Here is a 19,601-nt window from a genome sequence, read left to right as displayed (position 1 = left end):
CACTTGGTGGGCATTTAAAAGACGGGGTTTTAATCTCGTTCATTGTTACCGAGTTCATCATCAGTCGACGTGCTTTCGCTACGACGGGGTTATTATTATTAATAATATCATTATATCATATATATTATTGATAATAACCCCGTCGTAGCGAAAGCACGTCGACTGATGATGAACTCGGTAACAATGAACGAGATTAAAACCCCGTCTTTAGTTTTCAAATGCCCATATGCCGCACTTTACGGGCGTGACATACCCTTTCGGTCCTTTCGTTGGCTGTCGATACAAGACGGGCCGATGCGCCAGGTCTCCAGTCCGGGTGAATGGTGTAACGTGAAGGATTTGCCCCTTCTCTTTTTCGAAAGGTGTGGTGGGTTCTTTTACGTGCGCGGTGTGTGGCTCTCCCCAAACAAGGTCGAATGTTCTATCAATTACGCCACATAGTACACGACGCCATGTTACCGAGTTATGGCTGACCAAGTCCTTGATTGTATTTTCATATCCCGTAATTCGCAGGAAAAGCCGTCTTAGAGTCGATTCCATGTCACCGAGAGGGTTTTCAGATGATATTGCTAATAAGTTTGAACAATTTTAGAGAAAAGACTATTTCAGTGAAAATAATTCCAGACCGTTCAAACAATTAGAAATGAAAGTTTGAACATGTTTGAACTCATCTATATATTTTGGAAATAGTATGAAAGTATTTGCACAAATATCTCTTTATTTAGAACAGTTTTCAAACATCTGTGTGATTGTTCTACTGTTGGAACATGTTCCAACATTTTGCATCATTCTCAAAATGGTAGATTTGGGTTATTGCCCCCATAAAAGTAGGTGCTAATCACGCTCTATTGTCTGCCTCTGTATATTTTTAGATTTCACGTCTGGACACTGGCAACTCTTTTGTCTTTAAGTGTCTATGCATGGCACCTAGGCCTAATCCCCTATACTTTGAAGGGATGTGTGAATTTCCCTGTTCCCAGCCCACTGACCCAGTTATATCATATTTGTAGAATGTTGTAACATGTTCAAACAAATGATCAATCTATATTGCAACAGTTTAGAAACTAATACAAATAATGTGTTCAATGTTGGAAATTTGTTTAACCTGTTGGAACACAGCATAAAATATTTAGAACATCAAATAAATGTTGGAAATTGTTCTTAACAGTTACTTATCTCACATAGATTGTTACAAAGGTTTTGTAAATGTTAGAACAAAAGGCAACAAACACCCTCTCGGTAATGTGGAATTGACTCTAGTCATCACGTAGCGAGGTGACCAAATTTTGTGTAATCGCCTTAACTTTTGGCATAATACCATTAAGAAAGAGAAACGAAAATGTTCCAAAAGCGAGGAGTTTTTGGATAACCTCCTTGTGTAAAAGTAACTATCTCAGCGTGTACTGCATTCCCGGTCCCAGACATCACATGCATGGCATGTGCAGTTGACATGCCATGTGATGTCGTGGTGGTATATCGTCTCTTTATCATTGCAAGGTTTGATGACACTAAAACGAAACATAGCAAGGAGCTCCATGGTTCAAATAAGGAGGTTTAAAAGAGAATGGTTCAAAAGGGTTTTACTTTTATATTCATTCATAACTGACATGTTGTGAACACTGGTATATCTTCAGTTATCAATATGTCAATAAAATTTATATGGTCCTGACTCCTCACATGAAAAATCAGAGGTTAAATGGGTTCATACAGCTTTCTTCGATCTTCAATGTAGCCAAGTTGCGAGGCTTCCTGTGTTTTTTAAAGTTTATTTTCATTTATAAGTACCATAATTCCATACTTTTTATAAGTGTTTCCATTTATAAGTACTATAGATGCAGATTGTGATATGAAAAAAAATGACAGTTATGTCACATGGATATCAATGTACCATTTCTTGTAATGGCAAGACATTTCTAATAGTTAATTACGTCATACAAACATTCAAGTTATGACAAAGATTTCATGAAGTTACTGACAAAAGACAGCGGATGCTGTCTGAAACATCTGTTTCAAAATTTTATCTAGTTGTTTGAGTAACTATTTTTGGCGTATTTCATGAAGTTGGTTTGCTCAAGTTTTTGGTTTTCAACCTCCAAGATAGTCCAAGCAGATGTGTCTTTGTGTTAGCAAGGAGGTTTCATAATAGAACCTCCTTGGTGCTAGTCATGTTCATAGACTGTTGCAATAAAGACTAGAACTGTATGAAAATGTATTCCACAACATCTGCTTGAAGACTATTTATTCATCAATCAATTTTCATGCCATGAGATGCACACATGACCAACCATTTTGGAGGACAAATACAAAATGCAGATGACTTGTAAAAGACTATTGCACAAAGGTGAGAGTGCTACCATCATATATATCAAATAATCTTCTCATGAGGGCCTGCATGCTCTTTTCCGTAAGGCATAGGCAGCCTATATTTATTTCCCGTAAATTGTAGGGAAAGCCGTCTTAGTCACTTAATTTGAAGCAAGGCGACCAAATTTTACAAAATCGCCTTCCTTGATTTTAGCATAATACAAAGGGGGCGCGGCTCTTCTGAATTCAGCATAAAGCGTTTTCGGGACCCCCCATGCAGACCCTCTGACAAGGAATGGTCGTGGGCAGAAATAGAAGAAATAAGTACAGTGTAACAAAAATTAATTATTAAAAGAAATGACAAGAAAGTAGTAGAAAATGAAATTTTGAAAATGTGAAAAGTGTTGACCTTGAAAAATTGAAATCTCCAATTCACTACATCCTGACACATTGTTAACCTATTGTATTTCTGCTATGTATGTTGGTCATCTTTTCCTATCATCAATCAGCATCTAGACCTCTATGACTATCAACACTAGATCTCTAGCTGTGTAGACTAGTGCTAAGGCTAAATCCTCTAGCCTCTATGATTAACTATACTTGTCACTTATCAGCTAAACTGTTTGCTACTACATTGTAGTACTCCACAGGTGTTCCTATACAGAGCATGTGAGGTTGGATGTGCAAAAAAGTCTTACTAGTTTCTACAACCCCATGAAGTCTAAACATGGAAATACAGAATTCATAATTGTACGATGTACACAGACTTTGGCAGCCACAACACCTGATAATAATGGATACAACTTTATTATTCCTTATAGTGTTAGAAATGCGTTTTATCAAGATTGGCATCTTAACTACATTGTAGTATCAACTTTTGCTGCCTTTCCTGCCAAAATTGACATCCAGATACAACCATATGAAGTTTCATAGTGTACATTTCTGGGGTTATCAAATAAAATACTGACCAATGAGTACATCTGGTATGAGCGAAGTGTGATGCCAAGAAAAATACACTGACGCTGTAGTCTATCAGCTCTCACTATAACATCTACAAAATTGCAATGTTTTCAGATACATGTGCTATTATACAGACATGACTTTTCACACCGTGTGACAATACTCTTTTTAGTCCATGCATCATAAATTGACATATCTAATACTCCACTACACACTTGGAATTCACAGGACAATATTTCAATCTTCTCAGACAACATCAGCGATATATCTATAGTTTGGATGTGGCCTGGTGTCCAGCCTTTTTAGCTTTGGTCAGCTACTCCCTCAACAAGACTGGGCACTGTTACCATACAAACATTCAGAATCTCTGGCACAATCAGTGTACCAAAAGCCCGGACTAAGAGACTAAACAATTCCTTCCTTCATTGTGACCATTCGGCTCTACAACAAGACAATTAATAAGTAGAACCATCAGCACTTAGCCGGTACTAGTACATGCACTGTTACGTGTTATGTGGAGTGTTACACGTCATTGTTTTAATGTGGTCTATACTGTATATCCTCTGTAATAAGGACGGAAACCAAGAATAAAAACCATTAAAAACCATTCAAAGATTTGACAATGACGTCACATTGGTGGAGTAGTGACCGTTTGGAGCGGACCAAAGCTAACAAGGCTGGACTGTAGGCTAGTTCGGATGTAGTGCAATCTAGTGGGTCTATAGTTCACGGTGTGCCGTTTTTGGAGTCCTCCCTGCTGAGTGCCATGGCCAGCTCCATGTCCGCCTGCTCCTGTTTCTGCAGCTGCTCCAGACGTTTCTGTTCTGCCTCGCTCTCAGACATCGCCCAGCCCAGCTGGTCCTCCTCTGTTACCTGGGCAACGGGCGCAGCCTTTCGGTAACACGTTTTGTATTAATCACAGGGTTACCACAGTCAGCAATAGACATTTCTAGATTTTACTCTGTTTCACCCTCATTAAATCAGGACCCCTATCGCTCCACATTACATTGCTCACGAAAGGGGCCCTGATAATACCCGCCGCCAGACATGGTGACGACGCCGACACTTGCTCATGAATAATTAATGAGCTGGTCTTATTTGGCAATGAGCGGACTGACGAACTCATGTAACGTGGATTGATAGGGGTCCTGATTTAATGAGGGTGCTCTGTTACTTGGGAAATGGGGTAGCCTTTTGGTCACACATTTGTGTTAATCATGACATCACAACAGTCAGCAAAGAAGATTTTCAAAAGTTACACATGTAATAACACATTTATCTTTTTTACGTTAGGCTAGGGAAGAAATCCAGTACTATAGAAATGCGTCCACCATTTAACATGTATGTAGAGTGCGTAGTCCAGTGGTTAGCGACTCTTCCTCTGGACCAAGAGGTTGGGAGGTCGAACCTCGGCTGTTGTCGCTCACCCGACATGCACGCTACTGGAAAGGGTCGCAATCCTTAGGATGGGGCCTAAAGCCGTGGTCCACTGTTCATTGTATTTGTCAAAAGAGATAGCAGAATTTCCCCAGTGCAATGAACCTGTAAATACTGTACATAGTGTCTGTCTTCTCTGTCACAACCAGTGGAAGAATTAAGCTAAACTGGTTCGACATCACTATCACTACGGTATCACTACTGAGGACATGGAAAAACTATTTTAAGAACAGAGGATAAAACCACAAACCTTGCCAAAATCAGAAAAGTCTGCAAAGAAGTCTCCAGCACTGGACTGAGCGTTCCCGGAACTCTGGAATGGATCCGCCCCACTGCTGAACGGGTCGTTGACAGGTGCTTCGCTGGATGGCTTGGCTCCCGAGAAGAAGGGGTCGTCTGTCGCGCCAAAGTTGAAGGGATCTGATTGGCTGCTACTGAAGGGGTCCTTCTCTGTGGTTGCTGTTTGGATACTGGCGAAGGGATCATTGTCCATGGTTGCTGATTGGTTGCTGGCAAATGGATCATTATCCATGCTTGCTGATTGGCTGCTACCGAAGGGGTCCATCTGTGCTGCTGCTGCCGTTGTTACAGGGGGAGGGGCGGGCCGGGGGGGTGCCGGGCGGGGAGGGGGGTTCTTCTTGGGCGGAAGTGATGGTACCGGCTCTGGCTCTGCTTCAAATGGCTGCAGAAGGAAAATTACAACAATTTATACTTCCATTGCAGCTTTAACTTAATACATTGTACCATGAAACTTGCAATCACAATGACAGAGCTACAATAGAAAAAGGGTCACTTGGAATGTGATTATCATGTGTTTGTGGAAATGTCAATGGCCATGAACTACAATGTAGACTGCCAGAAATTCAGAGGGAAGCTCAGCAACATGATTGTAACTAAACATGAGAGACAGTCACAAGGTCACTGAAGTTAGGCTGCTCAGAAAGAAATGAGGCACAAACTGAGGTAAAGGTGGTGGTGACACTACAACTACAAAATGGGTCAGAAATAGCTTCTTTGAAGACTTCTTGGAGCGGTGGCATTTATTTTTTGTGTGTGAGCGCTGGTACATGATTTTTTACACGGGCCAAGAATAGAGAGGCGATGCTCCAACGGTGACATAACTCGGACATAGTCTATCGCCCGCAAAACTTCCTAAGTGGCATTAGAGAACATTGGCCCATGTAAAAATCGTGTATCAGCGCTCACCCAAGCAAATAAACAGCGCCGCTCCAAGAAGTCTGCAAAGGAGGCTCGGTCAGAAAGAGATTATTACCTTACTGTTTCCTGCATCTGCACTGAAGGGGTCTTTCCCGCTGAAGGGGTCATCTCCAAATGGGTCAGTGGAAAAGGCAGGGTCAGCAACGCTAGACTGGAACACATCTGGGTGGAACAAACATGAATTCAAAGCAGAATAGTTATGGTTGAATCAGCAGGGGTCTTTGGGGGAAAATGAGTTGTGTGAAATTGTGGCCAACTGACAGTATCTGACTGAGAAACTCTCTATATTTGCAGTATGCCTGTCTGTAGTGGTATGCCTGTCTGTAGTGGTACATGTACATCATATATATACTATTCTAGGCAATCTTGTTTGGATATTAGTCAAGTATCGTGCGTACATACAACAGTTACTGTAGCCAATACCAGAAGCAATCCAGAAGTTCAACATACCTGTTTTAAAAGGATCCTCAGCCTTGAACGGGTCATTGTAATCTGAGGATATCAGAAGAAGTTAAGCTACAACCCATATCAAGATAGAAGTATAACAAACAGAAAGCAGATATCGAATTGCATATATACTATGTATTCAGTCTGTATATTGTACATTCATATCATTATTGATAAAGCTGTATACATACCAGTAGTAACACTGGACTGGAACATATCTGTATGGAATAAACGTAGAGACAAACTAAGAGCATTGAAATATAGGCTATCTGACCAAGAAACTTATAAACTTATTTTCAGAAAGTTTTATACTGAGATATTCACCTAATTATCAAGAGAAAAGTAGAAGAATTAGTAAGTTAATATCTTGCACTGCATAATGCATTTATAATATTATATAAAACTGTATTCAGACACTTTGAGTTTCATTTGGACGAGATAAAAATCCGGAACATACCATTTCCAGCTGTTGCAAAGGGGTCCTTGCTACCAAAGGGATCACTCTGCAACAAAGAATGAACATTTCAAATTTATAATTTTGTGTGTAGGCTGACACCCTCAGGCCGAGGGGCTACAATTCCACCAATAGGGTGCAGAAATCAGGGTGACGACTACACACTTCTTGCAGATTACCGTGCCCAAACCCTGCAGCTGGTGAGATTCAAACTCCGACTCCAAACATTCTAGTATGAAAAAGGCCATAGAATACCAGCCTCCTGTGTGGACGGCACCTTTTATTTGGGGTGTGTGGTGGGGACTGGGGGCTGATCTGCAATGTTCAACAAGGTCCAGGTTCTCAGGGCCAAACACAAATTAGCCCCCCCCACCCCCCAAATAACAGACTGCACCTAGAAGGTCTGTGCAGGAGGCTAACAGAATAAATGATTTGCTAATAGAATACATGACTACCAGTAGCAGTCTATGCAGTTTTAGATTCAGGTTGAGAGAATGTTTGTATAAAGGAGGTAAGAGGGTCGACTCACAGCCCCAGTGTCCCATGATGATGATGATGAGGTGGTTGGGATCGACATGAGACCGATGTCCCCGACCCCCCCGGGGCCGACCTGGGTACTCAGGTTCCTCTGGGTGTCCTGCAGTTTGGACAGCTGATCTCGCACCTGAAACAAACAAACCACATCAACGTTCTGTTATAATGCTGGAAATGTAGAAATGTTCGCGGTGGTTTTATGTTCACGGTTTTTGCGGTGAACTCTTTACCATAAACTTAGAACCGCCGCGAAAAGTCATTTCATTGTGGGACTGTAGCGCCACTACTGTTTCAAACGCGAACTCAGAACCACCGCGAACACTCCATTTTCTCCCTACCGCGAAATTAAATCCCCTCAAACATTTCTGCATTCACAGTAATACAAACGTCAATCTTATATACCCTTATAAGTTATAAGGGTTATTCTGTTATTATCAATGGTATTAGCAAGTAAAGAACTGGTAGTAAATCTAATGTTGGTACAAATTCTTTTCTTCATTTTGCCCTTTTGTTCCCTTTGTCCTAAATCCCAATGCAAATCTTCTTTCCTTTTTTACGAACCCCATGATTCTTCCAGGCCTTTTCTTCATTCTTAACTTCCTTTGATAAAAAGTTTACTTGCAAATTCATGCCTGAAGGCTAATTGCAAGTACATGTACATGGTAGAAGCACAGAAGACATACGTGTGTCAATGGACAGTGATTATTTAGCAAGAGACATCTCAAATACTAGTACTAAAGTTTGACACACCAGTCTCATCAGACCATATTTGGGACGAGAACTACTCCTACATGTACCTGTGCTATCTCCGTGTGTGCAGCTCTGATGGCAGTGATGGTCGCCTCCAGCCGAATCTTCCCTGTCTCCAACTTCTGCTCCAGATTCGACTCTTCTGACCGCAGGTTGTTCAGCTCCACACGTGCCTGCAACAGTCAAACAACATAGGATATACATGTAGACTATATTCTCTACATTTGTCCATCATAATGTTAGCGGTGAGATACTCAATTCAAGGTTCAACAACTTTGGAAAAATTCACTGTCCGGATAGGACATTTTCAATGGCCCTAACCAACTTTTCACTGGCCTAAAATTTGAAAACATTCCACCTACTAGTATTTTTCCAGCCACACTTTAATCAAGAAATGCTTCTGAAAAATTATATATCTGTATACAGACTGGCAATATAAAAGACCAATGTATAGAAAAATGGTGATGACCTGATGGCATATGATGACATGCACTGGCCTGATCGGCTTTTCCACTAGCTTGGGGCCATTAGGGCATTGAAATTGTTTAAGTGACCCGGGCGTCTTGAAAAGACGCATAGAGGTGGCGCCTATCTCCATTTCTATAGCCCTTGGGCCACACACATTTGTGCAAGTCACTTCAGCAGGGGGCTGGTCCGCTGGTAGTGATGTGTGTGTGTTTAACTTCCATACTCTTTCCCAAATGCTGAGTGCTAGGCAGAGAAAGCAGTATGTACCATTTTTGGAACCCTGAAAATCTTTCATGTATGTCATGTATGACTGGACTGGTGTAGTGACCTTGTTGAGTTGCTGTTCCTGGTTGTGTGAGGTGAGCGGACAGCTATGACACACTGTAATGTACCTTATTGAGTTGCTGTTCCTGGTGTGACAGCTATGAAACACTGTACTGTGCCATGTTGAGTCGCTGTTCCTGGTGTCACAGCTATGAAACACTGTACTGTACCTTGTTGAGTTGCTGTTCCTGGTTGTGTGAGGTGAGTGGACAGCTATGACACACTGTACTGTACCTTGTTGAGTTGCTGTTCCTGGTTGTGTGAGGTGAGCGGACAGCTATGACACACTGTACTGTACCTTGTTGAGTTGCTGTTCCTGGTTGTGTGAGGTGAGCGGACAGCTATGACACACTGTACTGTACCTTGTTGAGTTGCTGTTCCTGGTTGTGTGAGGTGAGCGGACAGCTATGACACACTTTACTGTACCTTGTTGAGTTGCTGTTCCTGGTTGTGTGAGGTGAGTGGACAGCTATGACACACTGTACTGTACCTTGTTGAGTTGCTGTTCCTGGTTGTGTACAGACGTCTCCTGTGATGTGAGCTGAGACCGTAGCCTGCTGACCAGCTGGGTCTCCTCCTGGCACTGTCTCTTCACCTCCTCCAGCAGCCTCTCAACTTCCGCCTCCTGGAGACATTGTACATCATAAACGTGATGTAAGAAATATGATCCACAATATATCTCTTCAGACCAGGACAGTCTCCTGGATCCAACCCTACGTCTCGGGATGGAAAGTTTCTTGTTGGGACAGAAATTTTTTTTCGCAATGTCCATCCAAAAATCTGAACTTCATGGCATGAAACTGATAAAAATGTATTTTGTAAGCCTAAAATGACAGATTTAAGAACAAAAACCAACAACATGGACTCCCAAACATTAATTGGAACAGGAAAAAAATTAAAGCTGGAGACAGCCTCTGCTAAAGACCTATGGGAAATAAATGGAGATGGTCCAAGTCTTATAAACTACAATTATATATATATATATTAACTTCTTCCAGTAGCCACTCAATTTCCGCCTCCTAGAAACAATAAGTGTGGCGTAAGACTTACAAATACCACCATGATAACTGCAGACCTATGTGAAACAGACGGAGGTGGTCTTAGTCTCACAAACATTGCTACATGTGCAATAACTTCTTCATGCAGCTTTTCAGCCTCTTGGAAATAGACAGGCAGACATGATCTAAGACGTAACGACAATGCCAGCGTGTCATCAAACAGTTTCACAACAGTGACCTTTAGCACACTTAAGTAGTCATTTGGCTACCGATTCTCTATTGGTTACGGGGTGAGGCAGCAGCGAGAGAAGATTAAATGGCATTTCTGGGATCAAATTCTATGATGCATGTAGCTCTTTGTTAGCAGTCAAATTGGGGTTTTCAAACATAGGATGGCCTAAGGTCACTCTCAGGCAAACACAGCAAAACGACGGGAAGAAACTGGGATTACATTCACTGGAGGAAATGGCAGCAGTGGCACAAGACCGCAACCTTTGGAGGAGGAGTATCCAAAGCCAAGTTGACCTATGCAACAAAGTTGCGGGAAGATCTAAGGTCTAAGGTAAGGTAAACATAGTGCAACGTTCTGAATCTGACCTGCTTGTCCAGTTTCTGCACAGGCAGGAGTGTGTCGGCCTTCTGTTTCTCCAGCTGCTGAAGGGTGGTCTGACTCTGGTTCACCTCAACCTCCAGGTTCTACACACAGAGATACAAACTCACAGGATGTTACACATGTGCTATATTCTATTTCAAACATATAAATTGCCCATGATGATATCACTTACAAATAAAAAGAAAAAGTAGTTTTTACACCACCTATATTTGAAGTCGGGTAATATTTCTGGAGTGTAGTTTTATAAGGGGGTCCTGTGTTTGAGGAGTTCAGCCACACCTCGAGCACGTAAAAGAACCCACCACACTTAGAGTAGGGGTCCTTCCTGGTGTGAGTGGATCAAATAAATCTGTCCAGATATGCAGCCCTGGTGTGCTACGCCATGCCGGTTTACCAGGTATGCAATAAAAACAAAGAAATTTCATATCTTACACCTCTTCACATCCTATACCTCACTACAACATTACTTCAACTTCAACAGTGATGTAAGCATGAAAGAGACCTGTATATTTGTGCAGTATCTGTGCTGTGCCTGACACACCGTGTACTGACCATTAGAAGACTGTTGATGTCCAGGATCTGCTGCTGCTTGTCTGTGATCTCTGACTGCAGACTGTCCTGCTCTCTAAATTAAAACACACACAAAAAAAACATATACATTATACACCTTAGTTATGTTCAACAGTCCAGGACAATTTTGGTCTAAAGATTACTGGCTGATCTATACAATTTGCTGTGTGATATTTATAGCATCATAACACTTTTGTTACAATAATAGCAATCACTTTCTATCATTCTTTTTTTTTCCAAAACCTGATTTGTAATATATAAACTACTGGAAACAGACTAATGGAATTGTTCTTTTTTTTAAGGTAAAGGAAGCTCAAAGGCATGGTATTGGAAGGTGAAGCCCATCCCTCTCCCACCACCTTTTATCCCCAACGGACGTCAGGTATCCATTTTTATACCTGGCTGGAGTGAGAAAACTGTCATGTGCCTTTCCCAAGGACATAATGTCTACTAGCCAGACATGCCAGGAATTGAACCCAAGACCTCTCAATCTCAAGTTCTCTATCCTAGCCACTTGGCCATTCAATGCCAGACAGAATAGACCCCTTTCCAAATACCGGCGCCATTTTGAATCTGGCGCGAGCGCGCGTTATTTGAGCATGGGAAAAGTAAACAAAAGGTAAGCGGACAGCGCGGGAAAGGCTAAACAATGGCGTCCCCAATAGAAAGCAGCGTTGAGTCATCTGAGTCGGCGGAGATATGCTCTCCTCGGTGAAATCGGTCGATATATATGCATGACACAAGTAGATAACATTGTTGTGGACACTTAGACTTGATATCAGCCAGTAAAAATTGTGAATTTCTGATGATTTTCCACAGTTCCTGACAGGCTGTTGAACGCGCGCCACGCATCGTATATGTTTACACCGTGTCACTGTTTATCAATATTACAAAATTTGGTATTTGGAAAGGGGTCTATTGTTAAGGACAACTAAAACTGACAACACTTGATAGCTCTGTCCCCCATTAGCCTCCAGGCCAACCATACCAGCCCAGCCCCGATGATGTACCTGGTGAGGTCGCGTATCTCACGCCCGATCACGTCCATCTCCTTGGCGATGGTGGTGACGTCCGAGCCGGCGGACTTGGCCTGGCGGGAGGACGGGGGGATCATCTCCGGGGACAGCTGCTGCGGAGGGTCAATACCCTTCACCTGGAGGGACAGCCAGGACAGCGGTCAGTTCTACACACACAGGACAGGGGTCAGTTTAAAACACACAGGACAGGGGTCAGTTTTACACACACAGGACAGCGGTCAGTTTTACACACATGGGACATACTGAACAGTTTACACGCTACTACAAGGCAGGACTCAAAATGCACATGGAAAACATAGTTTCATTGCTGCAGTGTTATGTACCAAACTGCTGTATTTTATCTTTGAAAAAAATCATATTAAGGGCAGTAAAATTTGATGATGTCATTCATATGGTCCAAAAAAGCAGATTTAGAATTCTTTCACAGTTAAACACATATTGCTACCAGCGTACTAGCCCCCTGCTGTTGATAGAGACCTGCACAAAGTTGTGTGACCCACGGGCTGTGAATCGGCGATAAGTGCCGCCAATTAGGTTCCAACAAGTGTCGTGGGAGGACTTTAACTTTTAACATGCTGGACTGAGAACACACCTGTTGCTGAAGCAGCCACATGGCCAAAGCAAACTGCTCAGCATTTAGCAGCCCAGCCTGCTTCTCATCACACAAGGTCCTACGGGTGAGGCAAAGCACATGTCATGATTGTAGATAAACTTCAAGTACTGAGCATCATCCACAAGCAAACCACATCATCCGCAAGTCACAAATGCAAGAATATAATGAAATACAATGAACCATCAAGAAATGGGATAAGATGGGCTTTCAGGCCCAGTAATGCACTTATTCACTAGCCCCACCCACCTAAAAGAAATGCATAGATGTGCAAAAGAATAAGGTACAAAATCATAATACTTTTGTACCTTATTCTTTTGCACATCTATGCATTTGATTGACATGCAGCCACTCTATGTATGGTAAAACTGCTGATACTGATGGACACTAAAGGTCGTCTATTTTCCAGGAGATTACAAGTGGCTGACAAATTGACTGACAAATTGGCTGGAAATGCCCAATGGCATTTGGTGACACCAACTTGACTGGGGCCGATGTTGTCAATACCATCGAGACAAACTGTTTGTCTAGGAAAAAAAATGTCCGTCTACTTGGTCGTTGGAAAGGCTCTGCAAGAGAAGGGGGTCAACCGAGGAGAAGGAGGAAGAGTATGCCTTCGAGGATAGGGCAGAAGAATAGCAACACAGCTGAAAATGGGAGTCATTACAATCAACGGACTAAAAACAATGTTGGACATGATTGAGGGGGAAAGACCTGGGTGGTTACCAAAGTCATTTCTCCTCTAACGTTTTTTGGAAGAAGAAGAAGACAAATACAGACCAGATGTGTGCTAGCACGTTCTGCGGAACTCCAGACTGCATGAAGACGTCCTTGACCTCCCCGCCGCTCACGAACCCGTCCTTGTCCGTGTCCGCCTGCCGGAAGATGTTGTCGTACTTCATCTTGTCACCAGGTGTCACCACCCAGGGGGTGGGCTAGAATGTAAAGTATTTGCAAATTACCTTTAGTTATCATTATCTCCATGAAAAATAGAGATATTGTTTTGTGTGTGTGTGTGTGTGTGTGTGTGTGTGTGTGTGTATGTGTGTGTGTGTTTATGTGTGTCTGTTTGTGTTTCCCGATTTTTGTAGTTAGCATACATGCAACTCAAGAACCTCTGAATGGATTATCAATAAACGATGATATCTAGTATGTGGGTTGTGAAGACAAAGGTCAAGGTCGATTTTGGGTCCCCTGGTATGTGATCTTGGTACTGCAGCTGAACTTCCGTTTTTGTATCTTTTTTTAATGTATAGAGCTACCTTTTGAAGACAATGATTTTCAGAACACCCAGTTTCCAGCTCAAATCATTATGTATCAAAATAACACCAATATTAGCAAACAACTAGATTCTACACAGAAGTATCTACTAGTTGAAATTACATTGGAAAGTGTTAACATGTGGGTAAATTATAGAGCCTTACTGTGCATGTAGTGCATGTGCTGGTGATGTGAGTGCAGCAGGTATTATAGAGCCTTACCTGTGCATGTAGTGCATGTGCTGGTGATGTGAGTGCAGCAGGTATTATAATTATAGAGCCTTACCTGTGCATGTAGTGCATGTGCTGGTAATGTGAGTGCAGCAGGTATTATAGAGCCTTACCTGTGCATGTAGAGCATGTGCTGGTGATGTGAGTGCAGCAGGTATTATAGAGCCTTACCTGTGCATGTAGAGCATGTGCTGGTGATGTGAGTGCAGGAGGTATTATAGAGCCTTACCTGTGCATGTAGAGCATGTGCTGGTGATGTGAGTGCAGAAGGTATTATACATAGAGCCTTACCTGTGCATGTAAAGTATGTGCTGGTGATGTGAGTGCAGGAGGTATTATAGAGCTGCCTTATTTACCTGTGCATGTAGAGCATGTGCTGGTGATGTGAGTGCAGCAGGTATTATAGAGCTGCCTTACCTGTGCATGTAGTGCATGTGCTGGTGATGTGAGTGCAGGAGGTATTATAGAGCCTTACCTGTGCATGTAGAGCATGTGCTGGTGATGTGAGTGCAGAAGGTATTATACATAGAGCCTTACCTGTGCATGTAAAGTATGTGCTGGTGATGTGAGTGCAGGAGGTATTATAGAGCTGCCTTACCTGTGCATGTAGAGCATGTGCTGGTGATGTGAGTGCAGGAGGTATTATAGAGCCTTACCTGTGCATGTAGAGCATGTGCTGGTGATGTGAGTGCAGGAGGTATTATAGAGCTGCCTTACCTGTGCATGTAAAGCATGTGCTGGTGATGTGAGAGCAGCAGGAGAGGGACCAGGTGCCAGTCCAGGGCTGGGTCCTCTCTTGGACGGAGGGATGAGTTCTGGGGGAAGGGTGGTGGGGACTGGCTGCTTGTCCAGCGCACGGTACACCAGATGCATCGCCTGTAAAGACATCATTCACTCGAGATCAGATCGATTATAAGCCTACTGCAGACATGATGTCTGGAACAGATTACCACCAGACACACGTATGATCAAATAAAACCATTCATTATTATTATTATTATTATTACGTATGCCGGTATGGCTCCAAATCTGACTTCCTTTTTAAGAGACTCAAGTAACAGAAATTACGATATGAAGGGACAACGAAAGACCATGGACCAACTTCTGCTATATGTTGCATACTATGTATATGTACTGATACATGTTGATAGAGTTATTATGATTAGGACTTAGATATTGTAATCTATATCTCTGTTATATGTGTCTGACCCTTCCCTGCTGCCTGCAGGTCGACTTGAGCTTCTCATGAATAAACAAAGGTTCACACAAACTCTTACGAAAAACATATTCAACATAACTACTTTACAACCAGGTTCTTTGTCGTAAGATCCTGCATTAAGCATTATAGCTCTTTGACAAGACTTCATTAAAAAGCCAATGTGCAACTTTTCAAACCACTGGATGAAATGATAAGAGATAACCTCATATGTAGTCATCATACTTACCACAGCAAATTCCTCCTTATCCAGACAGCCATCCTTGTCTATGTCACTCAAGTCCCAAACCTGTCAATGAAAAAATCAATAGTTTCCTTCTGTTGCTATCTGTATATACATGTACATGTACATGTATATCTCAAAATGTACATTATCAAGAATTTTCATAATATTTGACACAAACGAACTGGAAAGAAATACTGGAAAATTGTACTTACTGTTCCAAGTATTTCTACAGGAAGTTTGGAATTCAAGAGAACCTGAAAAGGAATGTGCAAAAATGTAAACAAATCTCTGCACTCATTTTCTCACACTTTAAAAATGACAGAACATCATCCTTCAGTTAGAAGCGCAACAATCCAAAGTTTTACTCATTCATGCAAGAGAAGACAACAAGAGCATCCTTACTGGTCTGACTTTGTCTCCCGTCAGTATACCATTCACAGGGTCCAACGTGTCAAAAATAGTGTCAAACTTCAGCTTTTCCTCTGTCTGTAAAACAGTCAAGAAAGTCAGTTTTCAAATACAGAAATGATGACAGAATTATCATAAGTGGCAACTTGACTGCAATAATGTTGGATTCCAAATTTAAAGAGTGGCATCGTGTGGCGCGATTGGTAGGGTGTTTTGCCCACAACCGAGAGGTCTCGGGTTTGTAACCACCGATATGCCCAGATGTTATGCACTTGGGAAAGGCCGCACTTAACACGACTTTCCTCACTTCACTCAGGTGAAAATGAGTACCTAGCTTCGGTTAGGGACGTCCCTTGGATAGGACGTTGAAAGGAGGTTCCGTGTTTGAGGAGAGCCACACCTCAGGCACGTTAAAGAACCCACCGCACTTATCGAAAAGAGTAGGGGTCTGACTCTCAAACCTTACAGTCTGGTCCGGGTTGACATCTTGAAATGGTGACAGTCACCTGTTATGTCAATCCTTCCACAAATGTGGTAGATCTCAATAAATCAATAAAGAGGATTATATATATCCCTATGCTTCAAGTGTGTTGAGAATGAAGCAGCGTAGCTTCTTACCTTGATGGCCCATGCTGCTCTGGTACTGCCAGAAATATTCTCTGCCTAAAAGAAAATACACATTTGTTACATTTGTACCTACTTCATTTTTATTGGTTTGATATAGGACTAATAGTTTTACAGTCAAAACTGCCAAAGAATACCACTCAGGGTACAGATAAAATCTGGCATATTTGGCCAGGTGGTCACTACAGTGACATCATTCTTAATGCCTGTGTCAATGGAAAAATAATCTGAAGGGACCACCAAAAAAGTGGTCATATTGGCCAGGTGGTCCTTAGTTACATAATTATATAGAGATGGTCAATTGTACAAGCTTGACTGTACATACTATTAGGTTGTAAGTAAAAAGGTGCACATGGTTGATGTGCTTGCCTTATGACTAAAAGTTAAAGGAAGAAAACAGTTGTATCCTCACCATGGTGGGAGGTGGAATGGAGGAGGATAGGTTTTCCAGACTGACATCCTGACCATGTTGAGCCAGGGACACCAGCTGGAGAGCTACAATAAAACCCTGAAACACAGAAAGAAAATCACGTCAACACACTGGTCAGGTGAAGTCATCAACATCATGTCTGAGAAGTTTGAGACAAACTGCTATAGCTAGTAGTAATCTCCAAGCATTGTAAATTTTGAAGCTTATTTGGTTCAGCCATACCTGTTAAAATTGTTTTGAATGGTAAACGTCTTATATTCATTGATCTGGCTAACATTTAGCATCTGTACTTGTTCCACAGTTCATCTTGGAATAAAACATATATCCGCATATTAAGCATCCCATGACTTACATTCTTGTCCAGGTAGCCAGCCCCTTCCTGGTCTGCAAGGTTCCAGATCTGGTCACAGTAAAACACACAATCATTTAGTTAGACCAAGGACACACAAGGGCCTTGGTTAGACTTAGACTTAGAGCAACACATACATCTAATCCTTCTCATGTGCAGTACTTGTATTGTAATGTACATGTCTGCTTGACTTGTAGAGCCAAACAGGCCCAAATCCTTTCACCCGTGATTCCACTGCAGATATATTCATCATCGAGTTATTGATAATTCTGAACATGACATTTGATAGACCGATCGCATAACCCCACCTACCTCTGTCAAAACTTAGAGTTGCAAAATTAAAACATAGAAATGCAAATTATTTGACAGACATCAAGTAGAGTAGAGTAGAGTAGAGTTTCTTCGGCCAGGTAGGAATCGGCTGGTTCCATTTTAGGCCGCTCTTCACTCTCAATGGTCAAACCGAAACCTGTCATTCTCTCATTGGTTAAACTGCTAATTGTGATGGACAGTCAGGATCTGTCTATTGTAAAACGACATGAGGATCTGTACCTTATGAAGGACACTCTCCCTCAGACCAGACCTCTTCAGGAATGCAGCTGCTTCACCTGCATCCACCTTACCATGACCCCAGGGGTCCAGCTGGGGAGGGAAACATTATAACACTTTTGTTTGTTTTATTGTTTGTTTGTATTGCATACCAGGTAAACCGCCTCATAGCGTAACATACCAGGTTTGTATTGAAGAGTACAAGCATACTATTACACATAATAAAGATGGGTCACCATTGCATTGTTTAGGAACCATGTTTAAAGTGCTTTTTTGTCAGTTGCATGTATTTAAAAATCAACAGAAGTAACACTAACAATGAGAACTTTGAAAACAGCTACCAAGTAAACTAACTCCCTCATTGGAATATGTGTATCATGTTCACAGTACTACATATAGTACTTTCATAGTATGACTGTCACTAGTGCTAGTTCGTCAATATACATATGCATGTACATGCATGTAAATTGTGACAATTTAGCATAGCTAACTGAGATTAGTTCAGTCACTTCAGTGACATAACAAGGTATCTGATGAACTTGTCCATCCAGACAAGATCACTTGGAGTAGGATGTGTTCAATGCTCACCTGTCGGTAAAAACCCTCGTAAGCAGCCAGAGACTCTCCTGATGCCATCTGTACAGACAAGACAAAATCTTGGGTGTCAAAAGTATTCTTCTCTTCTTTGAGCTTCACATTCATTCAAACAACTAATGAAAATAAACCAAACAGGCGATTCTCCACTGTTTTCAATCAATCAATTTACATGTGCTACAACCTTCAATGGAATTATGCTACATTGCAACTATAAGTATAAACTCCTTGATTGCAAGGTATCTTATACTATTAAGTGCTCTACCTTCATCAAAGAAAGGTAGAGTCTTGAACTGAACAAGCTAGAGTAAGAGGGGTGTGTCAAACACCATCTTCCTGTTTTATGTTATAAACAGCTCAGCCTCAGCCACCCTATTTTAATAACCTTACTAAGTTAAGTATTCATAATCATCAAAGTCAATTTGTTTCAGATGGAAAAAAAATATCATCAAATCATCAAAAATCCTTTTGATTTTCTAGTCCTGTTTTTCTTCATTGTATTTTTTTCACACGAAAGGACATTTTGTGACCTCTTGCCTCTTTCTTTGTTCACTTTCTGGCCTAACCCTAATACAAATAGCATATAGTGGGTTCTTATTGGGACATTACACATCTCTTGATATGGTCATAGTATTCGGAAAATCAGATTTAACTTCAGGATGGTAAAACGTATTCCCCAGACGTTGATCAGTTGATTTTGAAACAACATGATGATGAACATATTTCTAGATCTGTTTCTACTTCATTACAACCCGCCAAATTTACAACTCCTTCATTTTCCGTTACAGGAATATCTACAAGAACATAACACGAAGCTTAAGGTAGCTAAATTGTACGGTACGAAAGAAAATCATTAAATTTTAAGCTTACCTTCGCTTCCTCCACAAAGGTGTACCCTTCACATAGAGGTGACCTCGATTAACCTATTACCTCACTTCCGCTATTTCAGAATAGTCCACAACTTAGGAAGTGACACACAAAAACGTCAAAA

General features: G+C 41.6%; 1 protein-coding gene across 1 annotated transcript; it reads right to left on the bottom strand.

Annotated features, from left to right (window-relative positions):
• Positions 1-3,401: 3,401 nt before the first annotated feature.
• On the bottom strand, positions 3,402-19,552 carry LOC136429974 (epidermal growth factor receptor substrate 15-like 1). Its single transcript, XM_066420165.1, has 24 exons — positions 19,481-19,552; positions 18,605-18,652; positions 18,020-18,109; positions 17,471-17,518; positions 17,101-17,196; positions 16,683-16,727; positions 16,059-16,142; positions 15,869-15,910; positions 15,660-15,719; positions 14,932-15,090; positions 13,505-13,659; positions 12,707-12,785; positions 12,088-12,230; positions 11,060-11,132; positions 10,492-10,590; positions 9,387-9,521; positions 8,152-8,277; positions 7,350-7,484; positions 6,824-6,869; positions 6,558-6,584; positions 6,370-6,411; positions 5,975-6,081; positions 4,952-5,383; positions 3,402-4,155 (listed from the first exon to the last, which is right to left on the bottom strand). The coding sequence occupies exons 2-24, from the start codon at positions 18,650-18,652 to the stop codon at positions 3,991-3,993; spliced, it is 2,436 nt and encodes an 811-aa protein (XP_066276262.1). The 5' UTR covers positions 19,481-19,552; the 3' UTR covers positions 3,402-3,990.
• Positions 19,553-19,601: the final 49 nt, after the last annotated feature.

The sequence above is a fragment of the Branchiostoma lanceolatum genome, chromosome 3 (assembly GCF_035083965.1).
Source record: "Branchiostoma lanceolatum isolate klBraLanc5 chromosome 3, klBraLanc5.hap2, whole genome shotgun sequence".
In the NCBI taxonomy this organism is placed as follows: Eukaryota; Metazoa; Chordata; class Leptocardii; order Amphioxiformes; family Branchiostomatidae; genus Branchiostoma; species Branchiostoma lanceolatum.
The sequence above is the reverse complement of the archived record's forward strand: the minus strand, read 5'-3'. Positions and strand labels throughout refer to the sequence as shown.